Consider the following 27,642-nt stretch of genomic DNA (forward strand, 5'->3'; position numbering starts at 1 on the left):
TATAAATTTTTTGCAAGGAGTGCCTGTTAGTTGTAGAAAGTTTTATTTATCTGGAATTTTAACATGCTTTTCTAAAGTGCTATCTAAGGATAATGAGAGCTGACAGGAGAGTTAGCACTTTTTACCCCTTCAATGCTTGCATTAGAACTGGAGGAATCATACCTCATTAATAGGATTAAATGAGATAATAACATACATTTGTAAAGTAGCACACTGACAAAGCACAGTAAATGCTAAAGAAAGTATCATCATTATGTTGATTCCATACCTTCTAATAATACCATAAAAACATTATATTTTTTCACTTAGGTCTTTACTGGGATTTTTGCAGCTGAAATGGTTTTAAAACTAATCGCTATGGATCCATATGAGTATTTCCAAGTAGGATGGAATATTTTTGACAGCATTATTGTGACTTTAAGTTTAGTAGAGCTTTTTCTATCAGATGTGGATGGCTTGTCAGTTCTTCGATCATTCAGACTGGTAAATATAGACCAACCTTACCTTATATTCTATATTTAAAAAGATGTTTCTTTGTTTCTGGATTAATATTATTTAAAAACTTTGGAAGTTTGACTCAAAAGAAAAGATTAAGTCCTGATATCTAATAAAATAAAATTCATTCAGTAACTAATGCACTTTAGGAGCTCAAAGCCACATGGATATTTAATTTTAGGATCTTGAAGATATATTCAGTTGTATATACTAATATAATAAAAAATATTTTCAGTTATATTATACTAGTATAATAGAAAATATATCTTTATCCTGTAGGACAGTATTTATTTCCTGGTAAAAAGCTTCTGGTTTAAAGAATTTCAGCCATTATAATATATTCAATACTTTGTGGATTTTATAATTAAAAATTAAGTAATTGTTCCCCAAACAATTGTTGTCTAATAACAAGAATACAAAAAATAAAGTAAAGACTTTTTAAAGCTTTTTTCTCTAACAGTTTAGACTTTATCCCTATGTCTGCATTAAAATTTTATGAAAAGTATCAGAAAATAGAATTAAAGATTAATAAATTATTAACTCTATATCTGAAACCATGTAAAGAGACATCCATAGCAATCTTGAACTAAAATTACACACTTCCTTAAAAGCATATGGTCATTATATTGGAGCAAGTATAACAAAATAACAGAAATACTGTAAATAGATGAAAATTAAAAATACAAATAATTAATTTTTTGCTAGGTAATGACAATATTTTAGAACTTAATATCTGGAATAAAATTCAAGCTTGGAAACATTAAAACTTGGCATAATAATTAATATTATGCTTTATGTTTGCTTTTAGCTCCGAGTTTTCAAATTGGCAAAATCTTGGCCAACACTGAACATGCTGATAAAGATCATTGGTAATTCAGTGGGGGCCCTGGGAAACCTCACCTTGGTGTTGGCCATCATTGTCTTCATTTTTGCTGTGGTCGGCATGCAGCTCTTTGGTAAAAACTATAAAGAATGTGTCTGCAAAATCAATGAAGACTGTACACTCCCACGTTGGCACATGAATGACTTCTTCCACTCCTTCCTGATTGTGTTCCGCGTGCTGTGTGGAGAGTGGATAGAGACCATGTGGGACTGCATGGAGGTCGCTGGTCAAGCCATGTGCCTTATTGTTTACATGATGGTCATGGTCATTGGAAACCTAGTGGTATGTACTCAGAAGTTCACACATTTAAAATTCTCCATAGAAAATTGTTATATGAGGATATGACAAGTTATTTTATAATTTAGAATTAAGTAGAACTAAAACTATTAATTGTAATAGAATGTTGATTATTTCAATATAGGAATAACAGGAAAGACAATAAAATATTGTCTTAATTTTCCTGCCAGCTAATCATACTTATTTTTGGTTACAAGATTTTGCTAATGAAAGATGACAGAAGCATAATTTACAAAGTTGATTACTAACCAATATAATATACACATTTTCAGCCCTCTGTGAGAATCCTTATTTTTTACAATGTTGAGTTCACCTAGACCCTACCTCAGGGAAGAACAACAGAAATGGTTTTGCACACAAACAGGATTTTTCTTCAGGGATAATTGTACCGACCTCTTTTAGATCATCTCCTAGGGCCAAAATGATTGGCATTGAAGCCACCCAGATCCTAATGCCATTATCTCATTTGAATTGGGTTCAATGGGCAAACCTTTTTCTCTGCTTTAAAAGCTTCATTAAGTTGCAAGCTGGCACAATTCTTGGACAGAATATTTTATTACAGGAGGTCTGCAAGTATGGCATGTTCCATTTGTTGCAACAAGTAACATTTATCTTCTGGGAAAAGTGAGTTGGCCTAAGTTACTTCGGCACAATAGTCAGTAGTCACAGTTTTCTTGTTCTACTTGTTTCTCACTGGTAACTTATATTAATTACAGAAAAACATTAACGGGGCTTATTAGGTCCATAAAAGGAAATTTGACCAAGGGCTTCCTGCTGCAGGAATGAACTTCAGAGTGAAAACGATATTGATAAAGGGAGTGCTCTTTGCGCCTTAGGCTAGTCTAGTCCTTCAAGAGTATGGCTGAGCTCCCAGAGTTCACAGGAGCTGGTCTAAGGAGAGATTATTGAGGAGTCTCACCTCTCATCTCCCCCTCTCTCATGTTCTTGTCTATGAGTGGAGAAGTGCAGGGTTCTTCATTGCTGGGATGGATTTTTACCTTTATTTCAGAAAAGTGTACTTAATATTCTTTTTTTCCTGTCTCCCGCTTTTTCCACCCCCACCCTGATATAGGTCCTCAACCTATTTCTGGCTTTATTATTGAGCTCATTTAGTTCAGACAATCTTACAGCAAGTGACGAGGAAACTGATGTCAACAACCTCCAGATAGCAGTGGCCAGGATTAAGAAGGGAATAAATTACATGAAACAGAGCTTACGTGAGTTTATTCTAATGACATTTTCCAAAAGGCCAAAGATTTCCAAAGACACACGACAAGCAGGAGATCTAAATAGCAAGAAGGAAAACGATATCTCTAACCGTACACTTGCTGAAATGAACAAAGATCACGATTTCCACAAGGAAAAAGATAAAATAAGTGGTATTGGAAGGAACATGGACAAATACTTGATGGGAGAAAGTGATTTTCATTCATTTATTGATAATCCCAGCCTCACAGTGACTGTGCCGATTGCAACTGGAGAATCTGATTTGGAAATTATGAACACTGAGGAACTTAGCAGTGATTCAGATAGTGAATACAGCAAAGGGGTAAGATTGTTTTATACACATTATGTTTCATATTATTAATTCGTGTTAAATGAATCAAAATTTCAGATTTTTGTGTTATAAATTCTTCCTCATATTTCATACTGAAGGGTAGTTTTTGTGTGTGCGAGTTTACAAAGCAGCTTCCTGAAGGTGTATCTGGTAAGGTTTTGCTTAGTGGTTCATAATTATTGATTTGAAAGTACCAGGTATGTTTAAATCTTACCTTCCTTCAAACCTAGTTCACTATCAGTTATAAAGTCATAGAGTTTTCTTCCACAGCAGGGGTCCTCAAACTACGGCCCGCGGGCCACATACAAATACAAATATTGCATTTGTTCCCGTTTTGTTTTTTTACTTCAAAATAAGATATGTGCAATGTGCATAGGAATTTGTTCGTAGTTTTTTTTAAAACTATAGTCCGGCCCTCCAACGGTCTGAGGGACAGTGAACTGGCCCCCTGTTTAAAAAGTTTGAGGACCCCTGTTCCACAGTGTCCCTTGAATCACTGCTCCTCTCCATCACCTTTGCCTTTGAACTCACTATTTCTTGCCAAAACCATTCCAAGTAGAGTTCCTACTGGTGTCTCTGCCTCCCATTTTTCCTAGTCTAATGATTTGGTTAGTTTTACTGAGGTTCAGTCCTAATCATGTCACTCCGGTGAAGTATCCTTAGTCCCCAGTCTCCTGCACACATCTTTAAAGACATAGCCTTCAGCTTCTCCATCAGTAAAAGTATTAGTCCTTACATTGTAGGGATGATGAGGGTTAAATGAATTAATGCATATAAAATACTTAGAAAGTATTCAGAATTACATATTTCTGATTTCTCCCCAAGAAGCTGTGATCTCTCCTCATTTTGAACCCCACACAATATTATGCTTCTTTCTCTTTTTATTATTTACTCTTGTATTTTAATTTTTTTGAGAAATGATTGCATGCATCAAAGACTACTATAAACTTATTGAGAACAGGAATCTCTAGTTAAAACTTTTTGCATCATCCTTCCCTACATCTGGTTGCATATATTCAAAATATTATTGAGCTACTTTTATTAATATGAAATATAATCATAAGTGATTTTATGACATTTAATGGCATCTGTTTAAACTTTTAAAATATCATTTTAATATTTTTCCTTTCTTTATATCACATTTGAAATTATTTAACAGCTATTTACCAAGTGCCTTCTATCTGCTTAACCCTATATTAAACTTGACCTCCATAAATTTATAGTGGATTTTGCAATAAAGATACGTGTGTGTGTGTGTGTGTGTGTGTGTGGCCATATGACCAGTACTAGGTGCATAGTAAATGCTTGATACTTATTGAGTGAATAGATAATTAAATAAATTAGGAATATATGTTTCTAAGTAGTCAAATAAATTATTTCCAGGGTGTCAAAGTAAGAAATAAAATATTTTCTTTTTCTTTTTTTAAATTTTTTAATTTTTTAAATTTCTTTATTGATTAAGGTATTACATATGTGTCCTCATCCCCCAATATTTTATTTTTAAAACCTTCCATAGGAGAAGTGATATCTCCAAAGTTCAAAAGGTGTGGATTTTTGTGTTTATTATTGAATTCATTATCATCTAAAAGAAGTTCATTTAAAATGATTGACTTTGAAGTTTGGTCTTGATGAAACATTTTCTATGACATTTCTCAAAGTGTGTCATCTTGTGTACATTCAAACCTACTTGACTATACGCTGGACTTGAGGAATAATGAAAGTTCAAGATTTATAGGAAATAGCTTAGATATAATATTAAGTGGTCATCAACTGTGAAACCCTATGTCTAGAGTGTCTCTCCAATTGCTTGAGATTTAAATGTTTCTATGTACCACTTGGTTTTGGTTTCCTTTCTCAATTTGAACCACTAAACAATGCTGATTTCCTTTATCTAAAGTGTTTCTCTTACCCTTCCTTGTTAACTCCTCTGCTCTAATTCCCCTAATCTTCAACTCCCACCTGAGTTGCCAGATGTTTTAACTGCTTATTCCCTCTGTATAACTTTTTTATATTTTCATGTCTGAGATATCTTGGAAATAGTGATTGCCATTTTCTTGATGAGCCTTGCCCAAGAAACAAATCTTGATTACCCAGCAAAAATTAATGCCTAATTCTATATAAGTAGGTTATTTAAGTCTTAAGCACTACCTTGAGGTATGGTTAGAATACTTGCCCTAAGTCCTAGCTTTGATATTTACTAACTCTATGATCTTGAGAATTTCAAACCTCTCCCTTTTTTTGTTTCTTCATATACAAATTAAAATTGTAATGAAGATTAAGGAATGTATGTTAATAATTATGAAGGTACTGTTGGAGAGTAAGTGCCCAATTAATAATTATTATAGGTATGAAATTGAATAGGCATGTACACACTATAAGGAGCTATTTGCTACTAATTAAATTTAAGAGAGGTAGCATGATATAGATCTGTGGTTCACAATTTTAGTGTGTAAAGACACACAGGGAGCTTGTTACAAATGCCTGTCCTGGGACATGTTAACTAAAGAAGAAGTTTACAATAAGCATTAATTTGAGCAAAAAGGAATGCAATCCTGTAGGCACAGATTCAGGTAGCCATACAAATTGCACTCAGAAGAGAACAAAGAAAGGCGGGGTTCTTAAAGAAAAAAAATAAGTGCAGCTTCCATTTAGGTCCCCCATCTAAATGAAGGATTGCTGGCCAGGTTAATCGGGATTGGTTAGTTCCGATATGCAAATGAGGTTGGCAGAAACTACCAAGAGGAAGTTAAGTCCAGGCAGCAGTTGCTTTTCCAGGCGGTTATGGCTTGGCCTTGAGCTGAGTTTAGCAACTCAATAGCAGTTCTAAGAACTGACACATGAGATATGCATAGGCCCCACTTCCTCAGTGACTACCCAACTCTATTTTAAGTGACTTTCTTAGCAGTGCTTAACTCCATTTCATTTCCGCCATTATCAGCCACATCCTTTAAATTCTCCCCGCCGTAAGTTGGGATGCCACCTCAGCACCTTATCCTTATCGGCAGTGTTCCCAGTGGCCGCTGTGCTGGATTGAATTGCCACAGGAAATGAACCTAAATTCACCCCTGGCTTCTTTTGATCCAGGCTTTTGAGATATCATTATCTTTATTCAGTGACTGCTTAAGAATCTGCATTTTTTGCCCTTGCCATTTTGGCTCAGTGGATAGAGCGTCAGCCTGAGGACTGAAGAGTCCGAGGTTCAATTCCAGTTAAGGGCACATGCCCAGGTTGTGGCTCGATCTCCAGTAGGGGATGTGCAGGAGGCAGCCAATCAATGATTCTCTCTAATCATTGATGTTTTTATCTCTCTCTTCCTCTTCCTTCCTCTCTGAAATTAATAAAAATATATTTTTAAAAAAAGAATCTGCATTTTAGCCGAGACGGTATGATTCAGTGGCTGAGTGACACCCCATGAACCAGGAGGTCATGGTTGGATTCCCTATTAGGGCACATGCCCCGATTTCTAGCTCCATGGTTGGTAGGGGTCATGCAGGAGCAGCCAGTCAATGATTCTCTCTCATCATTGATGTTTCTATCTGTCTCCTTCTCCCTTCCTTTCTCTGAAATCAATAAAAACATATTTTTTAAAAGAATCTGCATTTTGAACATTTTGAACAGGGGGAAAGAACATTTTTGACCTTTGGTAACTTTCTCTCTTTCCCCCTCCACATTAAAAAACAAAACAAAACAAACAAAACCCTGTCTTTTATGACCAAGTACCCTATTTTCCCAATGTATTGTATGAAGAATTTTCCATCCTCTTCTAGTATCAGCTCTCAGATAGGCAGGTTCCCTTGTCCCGACAGACAGTTAAATGTACACTCCAGAATGAGGTAAAATAGCTATATATATGAAAGGCTAATATGCTAAGTGTCCCTCCCACCTTCTGACTGGTTGTTATGATGCACACTGACCACCAGGGGGCAGATGCTCAATGCAGGAGCTTCCCTGATGCACACTGGCCATTTACAGAAAAACGGCACTGCGGACCTGGCACCCACAAAGCAGCACTGGGCTTCCCCCAAGTGGGACACAAACCCTGCCACCACTCCGGAGTGACAGCCCACCAAATCACAGCCAACGCTGCCCAGACCCATAGCGCAAAATTTGGCCCACAGCCTAGCCCAACCTAGAAATGGTTGCTGTGGGTGCCAGGTAATGATGTGACATAGCAACATCCGGCTTCCTCTCCCTAGCGACTAGCCTCCTTGCAGTTTCTTCAGCCCAGGAACACAACTTGCTTTATAGCCAGGTGGAAACATTTACACTTTAACCAAATGGCTGTGAAATGTTTTCCCCTGCCTCATCTGAGTTGATCCTCACAGAAGTCCTGGAGTAGGTAGATAGGAGACTTGGTGGAATCCTATTTTCTTTTCATTAGCTGGAAAACGGAGATTTAGAAAGCTTAGAAACTTGACCCAACTGAAAAGAAGTAAGAAATGGTGGACCTTGAAAATGACTTCAGGTTTTCTCACTGTGCAGAATATAGTCAAACACTGCTGCAGTTAAATATTTTACCCTTTGTTCTCCCTGTGTGCTCTACAATAATAATCTGCTTCGTGTTCATATTTATTGCTGTGTTGTTGACAGTTACCTGAAAGAGAAGTTAGGGTGCTTCACTGGGCTAGAAAAAGTTTAGCTAAATCAGAAAGCAGGTCTAATTAAGAAAGTTTATTCTATATCTATAAAAGGCTAAGTTGACTTGCACATGCACAATACATATAAAGCTCTTGCTGGCGCCAATAGCACATATGTGTTTTGATCTGTCATTGTTGATCATGAATTTGGTTGACACTTCGATTATAGAGAAAGTGTGAATAGCGATATTAAAATATTTCTTCTAACTATTTTCCTTTCAATGTGCACAAATTCATGCACTGGGCCACTAGTTTTATAATAAAACACCTTACCAGAAAATGCCCCCAAGTATGAGTTCAAATAAAGTGCCAAGTAAAATATCTTAAACAGTTGTGAGGAAAGTATTGTCAATAGAACATTCGCATTTTTCTGAAGATGAAGTTTGTCTCAGAATTGAGATAGATACACTGTCATCCCCTTGAACCCATGAGAGTAAGATTTCTGCCTCTGCTTCCTAGAACACAGACCCAGAACCACAGCCCCTCTAAGAATCAGCCCCTCCAGAGGCCCGTGCAGTCCTCTCAGCACCAGCAAATGTTAGCAACACAGTGCACTGATTTTTACCATTGGCAGTGAATCCCTTCATCAGTATGAGCCTTAAATGAAGCATGAAATGCACCCATTCATTCATTAAATATTTATTGAGATCTACCATGCTCCAGGCATTTTGCTAATAGTTGCTTAGAAAAAAAGTCTTTCACCCAGCTGCAGTAATTGAATGTAATTGGCATCTGGCTTAACTAAGTTCTTAAGAAGTGTGTGTTGTTGTTTTTGTTGTTTTTTTGTTTTTGTTTTTTGTTTTTTATTGTACCATGCCTCAAACTGAAAGCTCTAAAAAACTAAATTAAAAATTAATTTTTTAAAATGGAGAGCTCATTCTTAGAGGGTCAGAGAGACATTCCCTTTGTTTGTAGCTATTATAGATTGCTTCCTTCTCTGCTTTAAAGATGAAAACAAAAGAGCCATTTTACCGAGTTGTAACATTGATTTTAGAAGTATATGTAAATTTTAGAGAGAAAAGATTTCTCTCTAAAATCTTTAGATTTTTAGATTTCTGTCCAGCTTATTTCTCCAACATATAACAGCCTCACATGATGTTAAAGTGCATAAAGTAGACTCTTGCAGCTCTCAGAGCTCCTTTACTCGCTGTGACTCATACACCCCAACTCGTCCTTACTGCTCTTTTGACAAATGCAATCACTTCTCAAGCCCGGCTTAAGTGAATTTGCTCATCTTGTGTGCTCAGCAGACAGGAAAACATCCTGTGTAAAAATTTCCTCACAGAAAGATCCCCATTCATTCCTTCTCAAGACAAATGCAGATACTTTACTTGATAATTCTTTAATGTTTTGAAATATTGTATGGAAGTTGTGAAGGAGCTAGCTGAGAAAGGAAGTCAATGAAAGCTTCCAAATTTTATATAATCAAAGTTTCGTATAATCAAGAGTGTCACTCAAAACACTGCAAACATATTAATGCAAAACTTCATTTTCTAAAAGGAAGCAAGGTCCATATAAGCCCTTCCTTCACTTGATCACTGTGAGAGAGGAAATTATAAAGGAGTACATCTAAGTACAATGTCTGTACATCATCACTACTCCCTTTTCAGCTCACATTTACCGAGCACCTGCTTGTTACGTATACCTACTAGACACTAGAACAGTGGTTCTCAACCTTGGCTGCACATTAGAATCACCTGGGAATCTTTTTGAAATCCTGATTTCTGGGCCTCATCCTCCTGAAGCAAGGAGGTTCTGGGTGCAGACTCCCCTCCCCTGTTCTAGGGAAAGTGGTGTAAACTTGGATGAGGCAGCTCCCTTCTGTATGATCATTCCCAGTGAGGAACTCAGCCGTGAGCCTGTAACTGCCAACATCCCTGGCACCAGAGGAGTGATTGGCTTGCCCGAAAGAAAGATCTGGGCAATGCACACAGCCTCCACTGCACTACAGGGACTATAGGAGGCAAGAGGTCAAGTGACCAGCTCAACGCTTGATAAGTGGACACAAAAGAAGAAAGCACCAAGGAAACCAAGGAAAAATGTATACTTTAGCCACTTTCACCTACATTATATAATCTCCTCCTATGACAACCCTGGAAAGTAGATATTATTAATCTGTATTTACTGATGGTTTAAACACTAAAAGATGACAAGATATGAAGGTGGTTAGTCACCAGTGTTTCTGGGGTCTTTTTGAATTTGTGTGGCAAGCTTTAACCATCTTAGAAAGGCAAGAGAGTGAATGGGAATTTAATTATTTACTATTATATCCCTGTAATTTTGGAATTCAGGATCACATTTTTTGTTATAATGGTGTTGTGCATTTGCTGATTCATGTTCAGCTTCTAATCCTCTTTAATGCTAATTTGTTAGGTTATAGTCTACCATGATAATAGCCCATAGCGCAGAACAAGGCACATTCCACATCAGAGTAATAAACCAGTCCATTAAGGATGCATTGAGTCAGAGGTGGCACTTGAGCCAGACCCTGAAGGATGGAGAAGAACTCACTGGGTAAATAGGGTGAAGAAGGAAATCTGAGGGAGAGAAACAAACATTCATAGTGTTCACTTGATTTACTCATTCATTTATCCACCCACCCATTCATCTATTCAGTATTCATTTTGAAAGATATCAACTTTGGAGAAACTTAAATGTGCTTACTTGTTATTAAAGGCATTTATTTTATTGATTTTATAAATAGTTGTAGTCATCACAGTTAAATATATTATATCCTTTTACTATATAATGTTTTAATTATGTTGCTATTATGTCTACCTCTTTAGATATTTTATAAAGGTTTTTCCTCAAAAAGGCAGTTGAAGGCAGTTTAGATTATTCTCATTATTGCATTTCACAAGAAAATATTTTTTTTTCAGAAATGCTTTTGACTTAGGGATTCGTTACATTCATACCTTTGGGGGAAGTTAACATTTGATCCTGTCTTTTATGTATAGATTCTTACAAAAACAAAACACTTCTATAGAATTTTACTTAGAACATTCTTTTTTGAAAATTGGTTCCAAACCATTTTTAAAATCTTTTGTCTTAATTGAATTTGTCCATGTGTCTAAAAACAATGAAATTTTGGTCTGATATATTTAAATTAATGTTTCTTACGTGTTGATTTCGATTAATTTGAAAATACCTTCTCCTGCAATGCTGTTTGAAATATAAAAATGAAATAAATATGATAACTAACAGTAACTAAAAATGCTGCTTTTAGAATAGTCTTTTAAAACTACAAACTCTTACTCTTACCCTACTCCAGTATTGAGACTCACTTATATTAAGATGTTTTTATGAAGAGCAGAGAGAATACAAAAGATTTTTCTTAGCTCATTATAGTATTTCAATTCTTCTAAATGACAGAATTACGTAACTGTTCAGTTCATTATTTTTAAATCTGTGTTAAAAGATATTTAATCTTATTCCTGGGTTTCAAATATATTGCTTCGTATTGGGCATAGTGTATGTATTGTGAAACATAACAGATTTCTATTTACAGGCGTGTGACCTTAGCCATTTTAAATCAGTTGACTAAACTGTTCCATCATGTTGCATTTCTAAACTTCAGTACCTAACCTTCTTACTTCTCACAGGGGTAGAACCAAACTGGACCAATCAAGGAAGCAGCTCTGTGCTGTTAACCAGGCAGAGACATATGTGGCCACTTTTCCACAGGTTACCTAAAAAAAAATCATACACATATGATATTTTTTTCAGTGTCATGCATGCTCTTCAGCTACAAAATGTTCTGCCTGACTCATTGCAAGAAAGTAGAAACATATACGTACTCTTGGAGGAATTGACATCACAGCATGTCATTGGGGCAATTCCATCATCTTTTTGTTATGCTCTTGATGACTTTCTTGATCTCTCATGTCCTTAGGTAATTTCAAGTGCATGATCTATAGATGTCTATTGGATGGATTATAAAAGTTGGAAGATATAGAATGTAACAGAGGCCATTGAAGCAACATTTCATCTGAAAGCCTCATCAATTTCCCCTGCTAATTTAAACTATACATGGACTAGTATAGATATACATCACATGAAATTGTCACATTATTGTGTGAGAGGAAAGTTGTACTGTGCTCACCGTAACAACAACAGCAAAATGGTAACTGAGGTGAAGGATGTGTTAACTAACATTATTGTGATAATCATTTCACAATATATACAAGTGACAAATCATCACATATACACCTTAAACTTACACCATGGTATATGTCAAGTATAACTCTGTAAAGCTGGAAAAAATGTCACATTTAAATTCAGTAAATTAAAACTCTATGAAGAAACTGTTTTTGTGGGAGAAATATTTTAGACATAAACATAAAATCTCAGAACAGGAAAGGAGCATTCTAATGCTAGACCTGTATTTACAGACGAGGAAATGTCTCATCATTCAGATGAGCTGCTTTCTAAATACACATCTAAAAGCTGGGGCAGAGCCAAAGTACCAGCCTCCAGGCCAAACTCAGTGTATTTGAAATGATCTTAAGCACAGTGGTAACTAGATTTCTATTTCTTTAATCCATTCAGTAATTAACATTTGGTTATTATTTGATCATATGCAAAATGCATCAATAATTTACTCGGCCCTGCATATGAACAAATGAGTGATAAGTGCTTGAAATGCTTAATTTGATTCCAGAAGCAATACTAACCATTGATGGGAATAAGTTTCTGATTATGTATTTATTGCATAAGGAGATGTGCAGAGTAACCTCAAGAAGAGGTTTAACTAGAGCATATTATGAAGTGAACACTAAATCTGTCAATAAGATATAAAACATTTTTTCCTAAAATTAGAAACAGATTATGATGAATTGTCTTATCTAATATTTTAACAAGTATAAAATAAAATATAATCTTTTCTTTTACTTTTAGTGTATATTCTTGGATTACAGAACTCTAATAGTTCCTTTGGTTGGGGGGCGGGAATCTATGTTAAAAGGGGGATCTTTGCCCTTTTTTTATAATCCACTTCATATTTTGAATTCCTCTGTTATTGTTGGGATCTTTGTATTATTATTTTCCATTGGCAATGATGAAAGCAGAATTTTATCCTGAAATGGATACTCTCTAGGGATAATAATGCTACCAGTTTCTAATTTAAAAAATATATATATTATTGTTCAAGTTTACTTGAAGTTAATTTTAAAGGTGCCCCTAAGTAAAATACATATTTTTCTATTTCAAATTGATTGGATTTAGAGGCAATAGTCTCTTAGAAAACAATTTTATTTCATAATATAGTAAACCTCCTCCCTGGAACCTAAAACATATGCACACATAGAGAATACTATATATATATACACACATACATACACATACAGGTAAAACACAGTTTTTGAGAAAACTGTTTCCAAAAATAAATGGGTGTGTTTAATTCCTAAATTAGTATTACTATTTTCTTTTTACCAAAGTACTCTTAGAAAACATGAGGTACATGCCAGCAAATGGTCATTCTCTGGATATTTCAGTTATAGAGAATGACTTAAAATATATTACTTTTCTTTTGGAAGAAGCTGCCTATATAAAGGTTAGGAAAGATATGTTTTATCGGTGCCAGTTTTCACTTTATATTGTACTTTCAATATTAGAAATTCACATATTTGAAAAACTGGTAATTGTTTCATTTATTGGAATTTTTCTTTCCTTGTCCTTCCTCATTCTGAGTAGTTGTAGAGATAGCATTAGTCATTCAAATGTATAGGTAGTTTTTTTTTGTTTGTCATTCTGGTCTTTTTAGAAGTATAAATAATATTTAATGAGGTGAGTCTTTACTTCGTGTTTGCCATCGTGCTTGCCTCTGTTCCAGTCCTTATTTACCCATTTGTTGCAATTTTCTAGCAGGCCTCAGTAGAACTGTTTAAAGGTTTGCTTCTGAAGTTTTTAAGACATTCTTTCTGATTTGATCCACTGTATTCCAGCTACTTAGATATCTATTCTCTGCAAATTTCTGTGTTAGTGCACAGGGCTCTTGAATACTGTTGTTGTTGCTTTAAATTGCAAGACCTCATTGGTGAATGCTGCTTTCCTTTCCACCAGAAAGAAGCTTCAAGACAGTACTGTATGATCTGGCTGAGAGATCTATAACCAGTTCAACCTTCTCATATGAGCAAACTTTGCTGTGTTTGCCTGTTTGTTTTTATTTTCAGTCATATAGTATATACTTTAAATGTAACTTCTTTGGGATTTTTGCCAGCCATTCTCTTTGAATAGGCGGTTGTTGAGTTTTGTTTTCTTCAGTGCTGCTATAAGTTTGATGGTTTTCTGCTTTTAAGGGCCAGATTATCAGTTTATTAGCGAATTCTACTTCATACCTCTCAAAACAAGAAATAACCAACTAGCATTATATCCAGACTAACAAGAAATAGTCTTCCAATGTGATTGCCTCTCTCAGGAAGTGTGAATAATAAATTTCTAGTGACCAGTTTAGGGAAATTTCTCCTATGACACCTATATTTAACAGTCTCCACTCATATGCAGTGTTGTAGAAAATACACCTGCAAGGCAGTCAAAAGGAGAATCATGAAAAATAATAAAGTTTTTAACTTGATCATATTTTCAGACATTGAAAGGGGCTGCTTGGATAGCTACTTAAGTGTATAATGAAGATTAGGAACGTTTCCAAACTACTTCATTGTCTGATGGATGCACATTGAAGAATATGAAAAGATGTGCCCCAGGGTGGGGCAAAGTAGGTTTACAGTTATGAGTATGTGAAAGAGTTTAATCTTGTATTATTATTTATTGTTGTATTATTTTCCATAGTAACAACTGTAAACCTACTTCCCCCCTACCCCCTCCACACACACAATGTATAGTAGTTCACCTCAAGGGAATAGAATCAGGCAAGTGTGTGTCTGTGGGAGGTATTTTTTACTATATACTGTCATACATTTAAAATTTTTAATTCAAGTATATAGGTTAAATGTGGAGAATGACATTTTAGAAAGTACCTTCATTCATTATCATTATTCAGTAAAAAGGCAAGAATACTACTATGGCATACTTCCTATTCCTTATGCTAGTGTCTGCCTCTGTGGTCCTATGTTTACACATACTTTGATTTATATGGAGACTAAGAAAGATAAAAAAATATTTTTGTTTACAAGCAAAGAAGTAATAAAAAAGTATATTTCACTTTTTATTAAAAATAAAATATATAACCCTAGCCAGTGCTCAATGGTTAGAGCGTCGGCCTTCAGACTGAAGGGTCATGTGTTCAATTCCAGTTAAGGGCACGTACCTCAGTTGTAGGCTGGATCCCCCACCCTGGTTAGGGTGTGTGCAGAAGGCAGCCAGTCAATGTGTCTCTTTTGCATCAATGTTTCTCTCTCTGTCTCTCCTCCTTTCCATTCTTTCTCTAAAAAAGTCAATGGAAAAAATATACTCAGGTGAGAATTAGCAAAAAAATAAATAAAATATACATAAAGATTTCAAAATGGCCTATTTATAATATCAAAGTGGAACATTTCATACTATATTTATTTCACTGCTTTTAATATAGTATAATCATTCTTCCATTCCAAAATTATAAGAAAGGGAGCTAAATAACCAATGATTGAGTTTATAGGTATGAACATAATTATTTAATTAATTACATAAAATTATACAAATTATTGACATGATCTTCTCTGTGCACTAAACAAGAATAAAAGAAGATTCAATAATTAATCTAACAATGCATGCTATGAGAATTAAATGAACTTTCCTTCAAGAGAAAACTATTATACATGTTAGCCTATTTAAAGTCATCCTTTTTGGACACTTTAAAGAAACTTGTGCTTTCATAAGTATTGAATTTAAAGGCTGAAAAGATTAGAACTAAACTGTCCTATATTGCTAGGGCATGTACACAAGTATTATATATATATATATACATATATATATGTGCATAATTACTGTGTAAATACTTAATGCATTCCCAGAAAAACACTGACTTTTTAAAAACATTCTAAAATAAGTTCAAAAAGCCATGATAATTTGCCTTGTCATATAAATTATTTGTAGCTCATATTCAATATTTTGATAATTTCTGTTCCAGTGAGGAATAACATTGAATAACTGTCATTTATGATATAAAATATGAGCTAAACTCTGAATTTAATTTACAAGAAAATTGCCATAAAAACTATGGGGGAAAAAGGTTTCAATGACAATATACACCCCATAAAATCATCTTAACCGTTACTTTTGCTTATAAATTAACTTGGCATAAGTCTTCTTTGTTGATGATCTTTTAAACAGTGAGAAAATAAAATATTGAAGTTGAAAATGTTTTCATTGATTTAGTCTAAGTCAGAATTCTGCAAATTAGAATCATTTTTTTATTTAAAAGTCGTTAACCAAACAACTTATATGCATGTATGCATAACTCATGGGAAAAGACAGTGTGGTGAGGGTCTGGGAGGAGGGACATAGGATGGAGGGGTCAATGGGTAAAAAAGGGGACATATGTATTGCTTTCAACAATAAATAGAAATTAAAAAAATAATAATAAATAAAAAGTTGTTACCAGCTGAGAAAAAAAAAACATTATAATGATTTCCTAGTTATCAATATTTTGGCTAATAGCAGGGAGGGGCTTTGTATTCTTCCCATCATCAATTCCTCCCACAGCTTTGCCTCAAAATCCAAGATACTAATTCTTTTTCAGGGTTGAAGGACTTTGTCACATGCAGCTGAGAGGTCAAGAACTGAGGACATCAAATAACTGTACTAGTAGTCTTTTAGATATAGTAAAAATGGTGTGTGTTTTTGTGATAATTGGCACAATAGGACATATTAGTAATTATAAGTTTTCCCATTGTTTCCTGGGGTAGTGTATGTTTTATAACCTTAAGTCTTACAGAATATTTAGTCATAATTAATTTCTATGTCCTTTATTTTACAGTAATTTTAGACGAATTCAATCAGTTTAAAGAACCTGCTTTTAAGTGAAATTTTATTCTGATACTCTTCATAACTGATATTATTATAACTTTTTGGCCTGATAGAAATAATGCCTCTATTCCAACATAGATTTCAAGTATTAATTTAACAGAGTATTCACAATTCTTTACTCCCATTATAAAAAGAACTTTGCTTACATCATTCATTATATACAATACTTTATCAATGCCTTTTTCACTGATGTTGAATACTGAATGATGATAATAATAGCACTGAGAATTTAATGTGGTACCCATAAAGAACACTTAGCTTCCAAGTCAATCTCTAAAAATTAATATTTTAGATTGGACCTGTGATATTAATGCAAATTAATAGATTAAAGAATTAATCAACTGAAATGAATATCTCCTCATTTTTAGCACTTGAATTTTTTAATGAGTCTAAACAAAGTAAAGCCGTAATCTTAATATGAGACATATATGCTATAATAATGAGTAGTTTTTCAATATTCACATGTTATTTAGCAAATGAGAATGAAAATGAACTCTTCCATTGATGTGCTGCTCTACCCCTTATAAAACAGTATTAGGAAAAATTGACAGAGTTTTGCAACAATTGCTGTATGTATTTTTTTTCTAAAATTTCTGTGTATGTGTATATGTGTAAACATCATGTCTGATCATAAAGTTCTGGGTGGGAAAAACTTGCTTGTGTTATGATCAGTTATATGATCATAATGACAATGAATCCATTCCTCTCATGTGTTAGTCTGCCATGTTTAATTTCATTAAATCTTTGTTTCAGAGTTTGCATGTGGTGCTCACTTTAGTAGCCACTACCTCTTGACATTTTAAATGATACTTTATGATCTTTTCTACTATATTATACTATAAAATTTCAGCACTACACTCTGAAATTTTATACTAAAATGTGTGGTGTTGGATGAGATAATTACTATGGTCGTCGTTAGTGTCTTGATTCCAATATAATATTTGACTTTTCTTGTCTCGATGAAAGGCTTCTATCTATATCATCCTGATACATATTCTAATCTGAGGAAATATGTTTGAATTTTATTTTACATTAACTTCTTTCCTTTTATCAATTTTAAATATCAATTTTTTTCTGCCAACTGTCAGATCTGACCTTTCAATTATCAGGTGTCAGCAATTTGGCACTTGTATGATATTGTATTAGGATCTTGATTGTCCTAAAATAATAATTATTAGTATAAAAAAATTCCCATTAAACACAATAAAAATGTGGCCAATACTTTTCAAATGCTATAGTTTCCATGAAGATATTACCTTATGCTAATTATGTCTAAATACTTGTTAGCATAATAAAAATAATAAAAATTATTTTTCACAGGATGTGTAGATAGATCAAACATAAATGCATTGTAAGGTTACTTGAATTCTGTGTGTTTGTTTTTTTTATGGCCATCATATTATTAATATTTTTTTCATAGCAGTTTGCATGGCTCTGATTAGTAAATATGGCTTAAGTGCAAGATTTGAATGAACTCTAAATGAATTCTCTGGTGGGTGGTAAATTTCTTTCTAGAAACTGAACCGGTCAAGTTCCTCTGAGTGCAGCACAATTGATAACCCTCTACCAGAAGAAGAGGCCGAGGCTGAGCCTGTGAAATCAGATGAGCCAGAGGCATGTTTTACAGATGGTAAGAGGAAAATCAAGACCTTGGCTAGCATTCATTTATTAGTGTTTTGGGTTTTATTTTAATCCTAAATTGACCTGGGGTTGTTATTAAAAGGCAGACTATTCAATTCCATGCTGAGTCAGTCATGGCTCTACGATCAAGGACAAGTCATTGGAGCTTTCTGAGCTTCTTTTTGCATCCTTATGATACTCTACTAACAATAATTTACAGTGACAGTGTGTTATACTGTAAAGCACTCTCCTTACAGTGGGATGTTTATACTTTTTAATTTTAGATCCTTAATTCATGTTCCCAGCTCCATGGAACCACTAGAATACAATTTAATGGGATAGATGGTACTATTGTTCTGGGTGGGAAAAACTTCATCAAAAGTTAAAGCTACTCATAACTCTGTAAACCGTTTGGTGCTGCTAACCAGTCTGTCTTCACATTCTTCCTTCCTTTTGTTTCAGAGGCCACACTGTACCTGTATTCTTCTTTTATATTTCCAAGAGTTCCGAGTTTCTTCCCTCATTTTTTTTAGTAACTGGTTTAATGCACGTGCCTTAAATAATAATGTCTCCACATTTTGTTGCTTTGTTATCTTGTTATTCTCTAGCCCTGTGGGTTTCATCCATGGTTATAGCTTGAACAGCCATTTCTGTGTTGTATACTCTTCTTTCATTATTTTTACTCCTGCCCTGACTCTTGAATTCTGGTCTGCCTACACCTGCCCATTACCTGTGTTGCCTTTAAACATCTCAGGTTTAATACATTTAAACAAACTTTAGTGGGTTCTCCACATATAATCTATTTTCTTCGGTCTTCATCTCATTCAGCGACATCATAGTCTATCCTGCCTCTCAAGCTAAAGACTTTGAGTCAGTCTTGATCTCTTTCTTTCTTGCCACAAGTTGATCGGAAATTCTAAGGATAGTACCCGGTTCTCTGGTGTATTCCGATTGATGCACACTAAAATTTGAGAACTATTGGTTTATAAGGTAAAACCTGAAGTCCTTAACCTGGCATGTGAAGCCCCTTTTTGGCCTCCATCTATTCTGTTCTAACAGTATCCCCTTTCAACCCTTTTCACTTTTTTTGCCTAACTGCATTTCTTACTACTCCTGCAATTTTTCAGGGATTTTATTCAAAGTAATAAATTTGAGCTTGACCTAGAAAAGTATGTGGTATTTTCTAAGTCGATATTGTGTCATCTAAATAAACACACAAACTTAGAGTAGGATTGTAGTAGAGCACAAGATTTGAAGCCTAATAAATATGAGTTCTAATTGGCCTACTGCTAACTCCCTGTGAAAACAGGAGCACATTTTAAAATCTTATGCCTCAGATACCTCATCTGTAAAGTGGGTAGAACAACTACATCCACATCATAGGGATGTTAAGGAAATTACATGAGATAACACCTAAATTAATTAGCATAGTACCTATCTTCCTTCTCCTCCTTTCCTTTTGTTTTTAACTACCATGGGTGCATGAATTTTATTTGAATATAAGCCAAATCTCATTTCATGAGAAAAGCAAATGATGGCATCCAATTAATAGAAATTTTGTGTTTTTGTTATACTATAAGTAAAACACTTCTTAAAAAGAAAGTAGAGCTTTCTTTTTAAGAATTTTAACATAGATTGCTTGCTTTTTAATAAATTGATTTAGCACCATGTAAAGTTAAATTTGTACGGATGCTACCAAGATTATTTTCACCCATTATATGAATGACTGATTTAAAATTTTAGGATTACTAGAAAGAAGTGGGCTTGTCAACTAAATTAAGGCTTCAAATTAGAAAAAAAAAGTCTTAGAAAAATTCAAACCCTCTACAGAAAGTGTTTAATGCTGAGTTATTTCAAACTGTAGGTGCAGTCTTACTGAAATCAAATTTTACAAAGGTTATTTTAATCCCACAAATCACCAATGAGAATACTTATGTGATTACTTTAAAAGTATTCATAACTGCTAATTTGAGTCTAGTATATAACAGATATTTTCAAATGAACTCTGGCCTTGACCATTGAAAATTTGCTAAGGGCTAAAGTTTGAGTTATGCAATATGAATACATGCTAATGTATGACAATGTGATTATAGTTAACAATAACAATACTGTATCTTATACTTGAGATTTGATAAGAAGGTAGATCTTAAAGGATCTTATCACAGAAAAAAAGAAGAAATTGGTAACTATATGAGGTGATGAGTATGTTAATTGGCTTGATTGTGGTGATTATTTTACAATGTATACTTAAATCATTAAGTTGTACACTTTAAACATGTACAGTTTTTAATTGTCAATTATACTTCAACTAGAGGCCCAGTGCACAGATTTGTGCACCGGTGGGGTCCCTTGGCCTGGCCTGCAGGGATCAGGCTGAAACCGGTTCTCCGACATCCCCTGAGGGGTCCCGGATTGCGAGAAGGTGCTGACCAGCCGAGGGACCCCAGTGGTGCACGATCGATCAGGGCAGGGGAGGGACCTCCCAAGGGCTCCAGGGCATGTCTGGCCCTTCCTGCTCAGTCCTGATCAGCTGGACCCCAGCAGCAGGCTCACCTACTGGTCAAAGCATCTGCCTCCTGATGGTCAGTGAGCATCATAGCGACTGGTCAAATGGTCAAACAGTTGGACACTTAGCATTTTAGGCTTTTATTATATAGGATAAAGCTGGGGGGGAGAGAAGAATAGGCACAATCAATACACAGAGATAGAACTCGGATTAGTGGTTACCTTTATGGGGTACAGATTTTGAAAGGGCATGAGAGCCCTTTGTGGGCACTGGAAATATTACATTGTGACCTAGGTGACTCCTAGTTGAGTATATCTATATATATTTAAAGTTTGTGTACTATACTATATGTATGCTCTACCTGAATAAAAATTCAAACAAATGAATAGATATATATTTAAAGACAAGAAATTTACTGAGGGGCTCAGATCTCTCAGTTGCATCACTGTGAGCAGCTATGCTCTCTCAACTAGAGACTTTAAACTCATTGGACTTGCTATACTACAGAGAAGTAAAAAGAAAAGGGGAAGGGTAGGGACCAACTATGATATAAATAAAGTGGTCAGAGAAGGTCTTTTAAAAAGGTAACATTTGATCAGAGACCTGGAAAAAATTGAATTGGGCCATGCAAATATATGAAGGAAGAATATTTTAGGCAGAGTAATGAAGGCACATGCCCTGAAATGAGAATAGGCATGACATTTGAGGAAATAAAAGGGCTAGTGTATATTAATAAAACAAATTGAGAGATGTGAAGAATGGAAAAGTTGAAGTCAGGGGACCAGATCAGTTGAAGTCAGTAGTAGAGGCCAGATCATAAGCGCTGTGAAGTACATTGTAAGCATCTCATTTCAAAGTCCCACAACACGCCACCATGAGAGTGAATGAGTGGATAGTAAAGGCAGAAGTTGGACAACTTCTTGGATGTTCCTGCAGTAATGCAGATGAGAGTTGATGGGAGTTTACACTAGTGTGTTAGGATTGGAGGTGGTGAGAGTATGAGATTCTGACAATATTTTGAAGTTAAAGCTAAAGGACTTTGCTGATAGGCTGATGTAGGCTGTGAAATAAAGAGAAGAGTCAAAAATGAGTCAAAGTTTGGGGCCGCAGAAAATGGAAATAATGACTTCAAAATGAGTGGGCTTGTCAGGATGGGAAATCAGGAACTCGTTCACTTACGTTGGAAATGACTCTTAACCAGTTCATGGTTAGTCTACAGAAGCTGAGCCAGAACCAGTGCCCATTTAGAGCAGCATTTGGCCTCCAGAGATTTTTGTTACCTGAAAGGTAGCAGAAAAATCGAAGAAAATGTGAGAGTTAAATCAGTGAAAATGAATACTAAATTGATTTTTTTGTTCATTGTCTCACATCCATTGATCCTTTCCAACTTAATGACTATCATTTTATTATTTCACATCTTGTTCCTCTTCTTCACCTTCTTTATTCTGTTTCATTAGCTCTGTAATTCAAGACTTCAGGCTCCTTCCCTAGATCTGCTCCTCACTATCCTTAATTCTACTTGTCTTGCCAAACTATAATTATGAACCTGGCATGACTCTTTGATTTTGCTTGCTTTTATATTATACTTTAATTGGATTATACATTTAGTAAATTGTACCAGCATGTGAGATAGATACACATTAGTTCTTAAAATAATGTATTTCCTGTTAATTTGGTAGGAGGAACCAATTCAATTTCCCCCCCAAAATGTTCTTTGCATACCAACTCTCTATAAAATAACAAATAACTACTTCTGACTTTAGTGACACAGTAACCAATACCTTTGTACCTTTTATTATAAAGAAAATGTGGACAAAACACTTATTTTAGAGGATTTAGACATTTTTAAGAGGTGCATGCTACTATGTTTTTATTAATGGGTAATCTGTCTTGGAAGAGGTCAATGGTTTCTTTATCATTTGAGAGCATTGCTTTAACATGATGAAACAAGTTTAAACTTTATGTAATGGATCACAACAGCAAATTAATGAAACCACCCAAAAGAAATATTGTTTGCCCACAGGGATCTATTAAAATGTTTGAGAGGTTCTCTGTTATCTTCACATTTAATTAATAGTCCTTAAAAAAAGAAGGTGTGATAATGTTGCTCACCATCTAGGTTGGAAATCTCTTGGGAAATGCCTTTCCATAAAAGCCAGACAAGTAGTCGATCACTCCTGCCTCAAAATTAGAGAAACGCTCTGAGATGTGATAAATCCTGAGGACAATATTTATGAAGCTTCATCCCAGATAAAAAATTGTCTTACCTGTCTAGTTAGAATGCATAGTACCTTTTCTTGCCTCAATCAAGAAAAATATTTTTCTTCAACTTTAAGACTGCCAAAATAAATCCCAGTTGGTAAAAGCTTCTTAACCCTTTGGTTAAGAAGATTCTGTTCTGAATGAGAACTTTTTTTTAAGTATAAGATAATTTCTAAAGTCTCAAGCATTAAGTTAATATAAAAACAAATTTCATCCTAAAGTTTTCCAATCTTTCTAGTGTTTTCTTTTGCCCTGAAAAAGATATCTGGGAGTCAATTTTTGGTCCTACTAATTTCTCTTTACTAATGTATTTGAGATATAAGGTAATTATTTTAAATACAATAAAGGTAAATTCTTTCAGATCTGAGGTCATGTTAACTGTAATTAACATTGGATAAGTGAAGTCAGGTGTATATTTTCCATTTACCCTATTGTTTTTTAAATCCAGTTTTTGTGTAAATTCTAGAATTCACAGAGATATGACCTTTAGATCATGAAATTCTTAGGTGATTTTAGAACTCTTTTGGAGGGACTGTGTCTTTTCAGGCAACTATGCACAGCATATTAAGCTATGTATAGGACGCAGTGATGGCAAACCTATGACACGTGTGTCAGAGGTGACACGCGAACTCATTTTTTTGTTGGTTTTTCTTTGTTAAATGGCATTTAAATATATAAAATAAATATTAAAAATATAAGTCTTTGTTTTACTATGGTTGCAAATATCAAAAAATTTCTATATGTGACATGGCACCAGAGTTAAGTTAGGGTTTTTCAAAATGCTGACATGCCAAGCTTAAAAGGTGCGCCATCACTGGACTAGAGTAAGTATTGTAAGCAGAAAGAAAGGGCAAAACAGACACAGGTTTAGCCTTATTGGAACTTAGAAACTTCCGGAGAGAAAGGGCAGAAACACATAAAATATACATGATGGCAAAAATACCAGAGACTTGGGGGGGAAACATTGCTTGCTACATTTCTATAAAGCTGGAAATTACTAGTAAAGTGTGAGGGGCAGAGAGGGAGAGAGAGAGAGAGAGAGAGAGAGAGAGAGAGAGAGAGAGAGAGAGATGTGAAAGAGAAAAATCTATTGATTACAAGCCCCAACCAAGGCCAAGAGAGAACCCCCAACCCAAGTATGTGCCCTTGACCAGGATTGGAACCTGTGACCCTTTGGCCCATGGACCAATGCTCTAACCACTGAGAAAACTTGCCAGTGCTATACATTTTAATTTTTTATAATGGCTGCATTCAGGGAAATACAGAAGACAGGAATATATCCCAAGTTAGAAATAACTGACAAGTATTAAGAAAACACCATGAGAATTAGGAGATGAGAGAAGGTTGAATCTATTTGAAGCTGCGGGTATGTGTTAGAAATTATTTGGTTGAGGGACTCTCTTAAGGAAACATTTGCATTAAATCATGTATTTTAGCCATTTTAATGCATATCTTTCTTACCAGGTTGCATACGGAGGTTCCCATGCTGTGACGTTAGCATAGACTCAGGAAAAGGAAAAATCTGGTGGAATATCAGGAAAACATGCTTTAGGATAGTTGAACACAACTGGTTTGAAAGCTTTATTGTTCTCATGATCCTGCTCAGCAGTGGCGCTCTGGTAAGTAATCTGACACCCAAAGCAATAAACTGATTGTCAGTACTTAATGAATTGGAAGATAAAAATACCGGAGCAAGTTGTTTTACCTAACCATTAATCCCTATGATTAGTACAAGGGTAGAATTTTAGTTCAGGTCAGTAAATACTCACTGAGCACTTCTACATGCAGGACATTATTGTTGCTGCCCTGAATGCAAAAATGGGTAAGACCCAGGTAAGATAAGGAACTTGGAGAGCAATTGGGGAAGAAAGGGGTACCAGTAATGAAAGTTTATAAGTGAAGAATGTACTGATAAAGCCTGTAGCAAGAACCATTGTCTGTTTGGGATTTCAGAAAAGTAGATGATGTTTTGCAAGATCTAGCTAGAAAGATTAATAGTAATTTTCCAGTGGGGGAATATAGTAAATTGGAAGGAAGCATAAAACAGCATCAGATATACAGGAAATTAAAAGTTGGCATACTTAGGAAGTGTTAAGGGAAGAAGGGCAAATACAGAGATGGAAGTGGTGGCCAGCAATGCTGTGACAAAGATAGGCAGTGTCAGCTTATGAAGCATCCTGGGTACTATTCTAAGGGAAAATAAACTGCAGTTTTAGGGTGACAATGGACAAGTTTCTCAGTCTTTTACGTATACCAAGCACCTTCAGTGAGAGTTGAAGGGAATCTGGGAGTTAAGAGCTCCCTGAGCCTTTTCTTAATTTGTTTTTCTTCCCTGCTGACTAACAGACATGAGCCGTTAGAAGCATAGTTCCAGCTGGAGATTCCACTGGAAATTCCATTGTACTGAAAGCAGAATTTGCAAGAACTTTATAAATTGCCTCATAGACAGTCTTCATGGATCTGGGATTTGATTTTACTCTTACAAGAAGTTAACCTGTTACTATTTTGTGTGTGCTGGCGGAAGATGTGAGACTTCCGAGTCAGAGACAAAGGACTTGATTACTCACGGCATAAAAGGCATCACGAACTTCAACATGTTTGTGTTGGTCCCCATTGTCCCCAACTCCCATGGGGCCATAGCATGGAGCTAAGTGTACATGGCACACACAGTGGGTTAGCATCACAGCTGACAAGCACTGGGCTTAGGGAACCCATCCTCTTATAACAAGCAGTAAGCAACCTGGCTCTTTGTCCTCGAGGGTAACACCATCTCATCTCTCAAGTTTGCTTGTTGTAAAAACAATCCTGAGAAATGGCCTAGATCAAGAGTAATCCAGCCTTGCATTCTTGGCACACCCAACAAAAACACGCAGGGACGTTCAGGGGGGACAGTAAAGTGCCTCTCCTAACAATTCTCCTCTCTCAAAAACAGGAGATGAGTACGAAATTGCTACTTCACTTACCAGGTGAAATGCAAGTAGGAGTCTTGACAGTGTCTACATTATCTTGTATTCCTAATGACTAAGGAAGTTTATCCCATGCTGAGTCACATAATATAACTAGACTCAGAAAGGAGATTACCAAAAAATTATAGAAAAGCTTAGAGTAATGCCTTGTTCAAAATGTCTAAAAAGGAAGATACCATTTTGGGGGGGTGGGGGGACACTCTCAAAACTAAAATTCAAATGAATCATAGGAAGAAGAGAAGGAAAAGGTATTTCAAGAAGCTGGTGTATGTGCTCAGGGAATTTGCCAATTGAGCTAGATTTTAAAAATACTTGTCTATAAAATAAATAAAAAGTAATAGCTCTAATTTAGTACATATTTGTTGTATTTCAAGAACTTTATATAGGTGTTCTCCTTTAATTTTCAGCAATCCTGTGAGATTATGGATTTTGCTTTTTTTTTAAATATATTTTATTGATTTTTTTACAGAGAGGAAAGGAGAGAGACAGAGAGCTAGAAACATCGATGAGAGAGGAACATCGATCAGCTGCCTCCTGCACATCTCCTACTGGGGATATGCCCGCAACCAAGGTACATGCCCCCGACCGGAATTGAACCTGGGACCCCTCAGTTTGCAGGCTGATGCTCTATCCACTGAGCCAAACCGGTTTCAGCGGATTTTGCTTATTTTACCAATGAAGAAGCTAGTTACATAGTGTTAACAGTTGCTTAATGTCTCAGAGCTAGTAAATGACAGAGTCATAACTTAACTAAGGTCAAAGTCAAAGCCACTCTACATTTTACTATGCTGTGGCTCCTCGGGAAGGGGGGTGCATACCAGATAGGTGAGTAAGTGGTAACTGAAATGAGTAATAGTAAAGCCCACACCCCAAGACAGATAGAGCTCATATAATGCCCTGCTTGTCCCCTTGCTCTCACATCCACAAAATTAGTCCTAGAAGCTAGGAGCCCCATTTCAGGCTCTGGGACTTGCCAAGCAAGGTGTGCTCAGGCAGAGTATTTGGCTTTCAGCATCTACTGGTCCTGCTCTGCACCCCAGGCCCAGGAACACCACTCTTCTTCGTGACCAAGCCCCTTCCCTATCTTCCGCCATAGTTTCTGTCTGAGTAGCTGGCCTGATTCCTCCAGAACTTGAAGTCCCGAGGGCTGGAAGTCTCCCCTGCACTTTAATTCCACTGACTTTCATGAACCTCTGCCAGCTGCTGGAACCTTCTTTTAGCATCTTAGTAATCTGCCCATTCTCTCTGTCCCAACTTCTCTGTTTCCTTCAATATTCATACCAACAGTTTGCACAAAGTGCTTGGGATCATTTTTAGGCTATTGATAGGGGAATTTGGAATAAGAAGAATAAGAATGGCACAAGGCCAGGCTTATAGACAGATAGCATTATGTTAATCACTAAGGGTACAGGCCCTTTTGCTTTAATTTTCTTCACCATGGTAAATATTGTTTAAAC

General features: G+C 35.5%; 1 protein-coding gene across 2 annotated transcripts in view; it reads left to right on the forward strand.

Annotated features, from left to right (window-relative positions):
- Positions 1-27,642, forward strand: part of SCN9A (sodium voltage-gated channel alpha subunit 9) — a 69,763-nt gene that overhangs the window by 23,162 nt on the left and 18,959 nt on the right. For both annotated transcript variants that reach the window (XM_014445751.2, XM_023745317.1), the window contains exons 14-18: positions 310-483; positions 1,304-1,660; positions 2,748-3,224; positions 18,347-18,461; positions 24,684-24,838. In XM_014445751.2, the coding sequence (XP_014301237.1) occupies positions 310-483; positions 1,304-1,660; positions 2,748-3,224; positions 18,347-18,461; positions 24,684-24,838 (1,278 nt within the window). The remainder of the gene's footprint in view (positions 1-309; positions 484-1,303; positions 1,661-2,747; positions 3,225-18,346; positions 18,462-24,683; positions 24,839-27,642) is intronic.

The sequence above is a fragment of the Myotis lucifugus genome, unplaced genomic scaffold (assembly GCF_000147115.1).
Source record: "Myotis lucifugus unplaced genomic scaffold, Myoluc2.0 scaffold_5, whole genome shotgun sequence".
In the NCBI taxonomy this organism is placed as follows: domain Eukaryota; kingdom Metazoa; phylum Chordata; class Mammalia; order Chiroptera; family Vespertilionidae; genus Myotis; species Myotis lucifugus.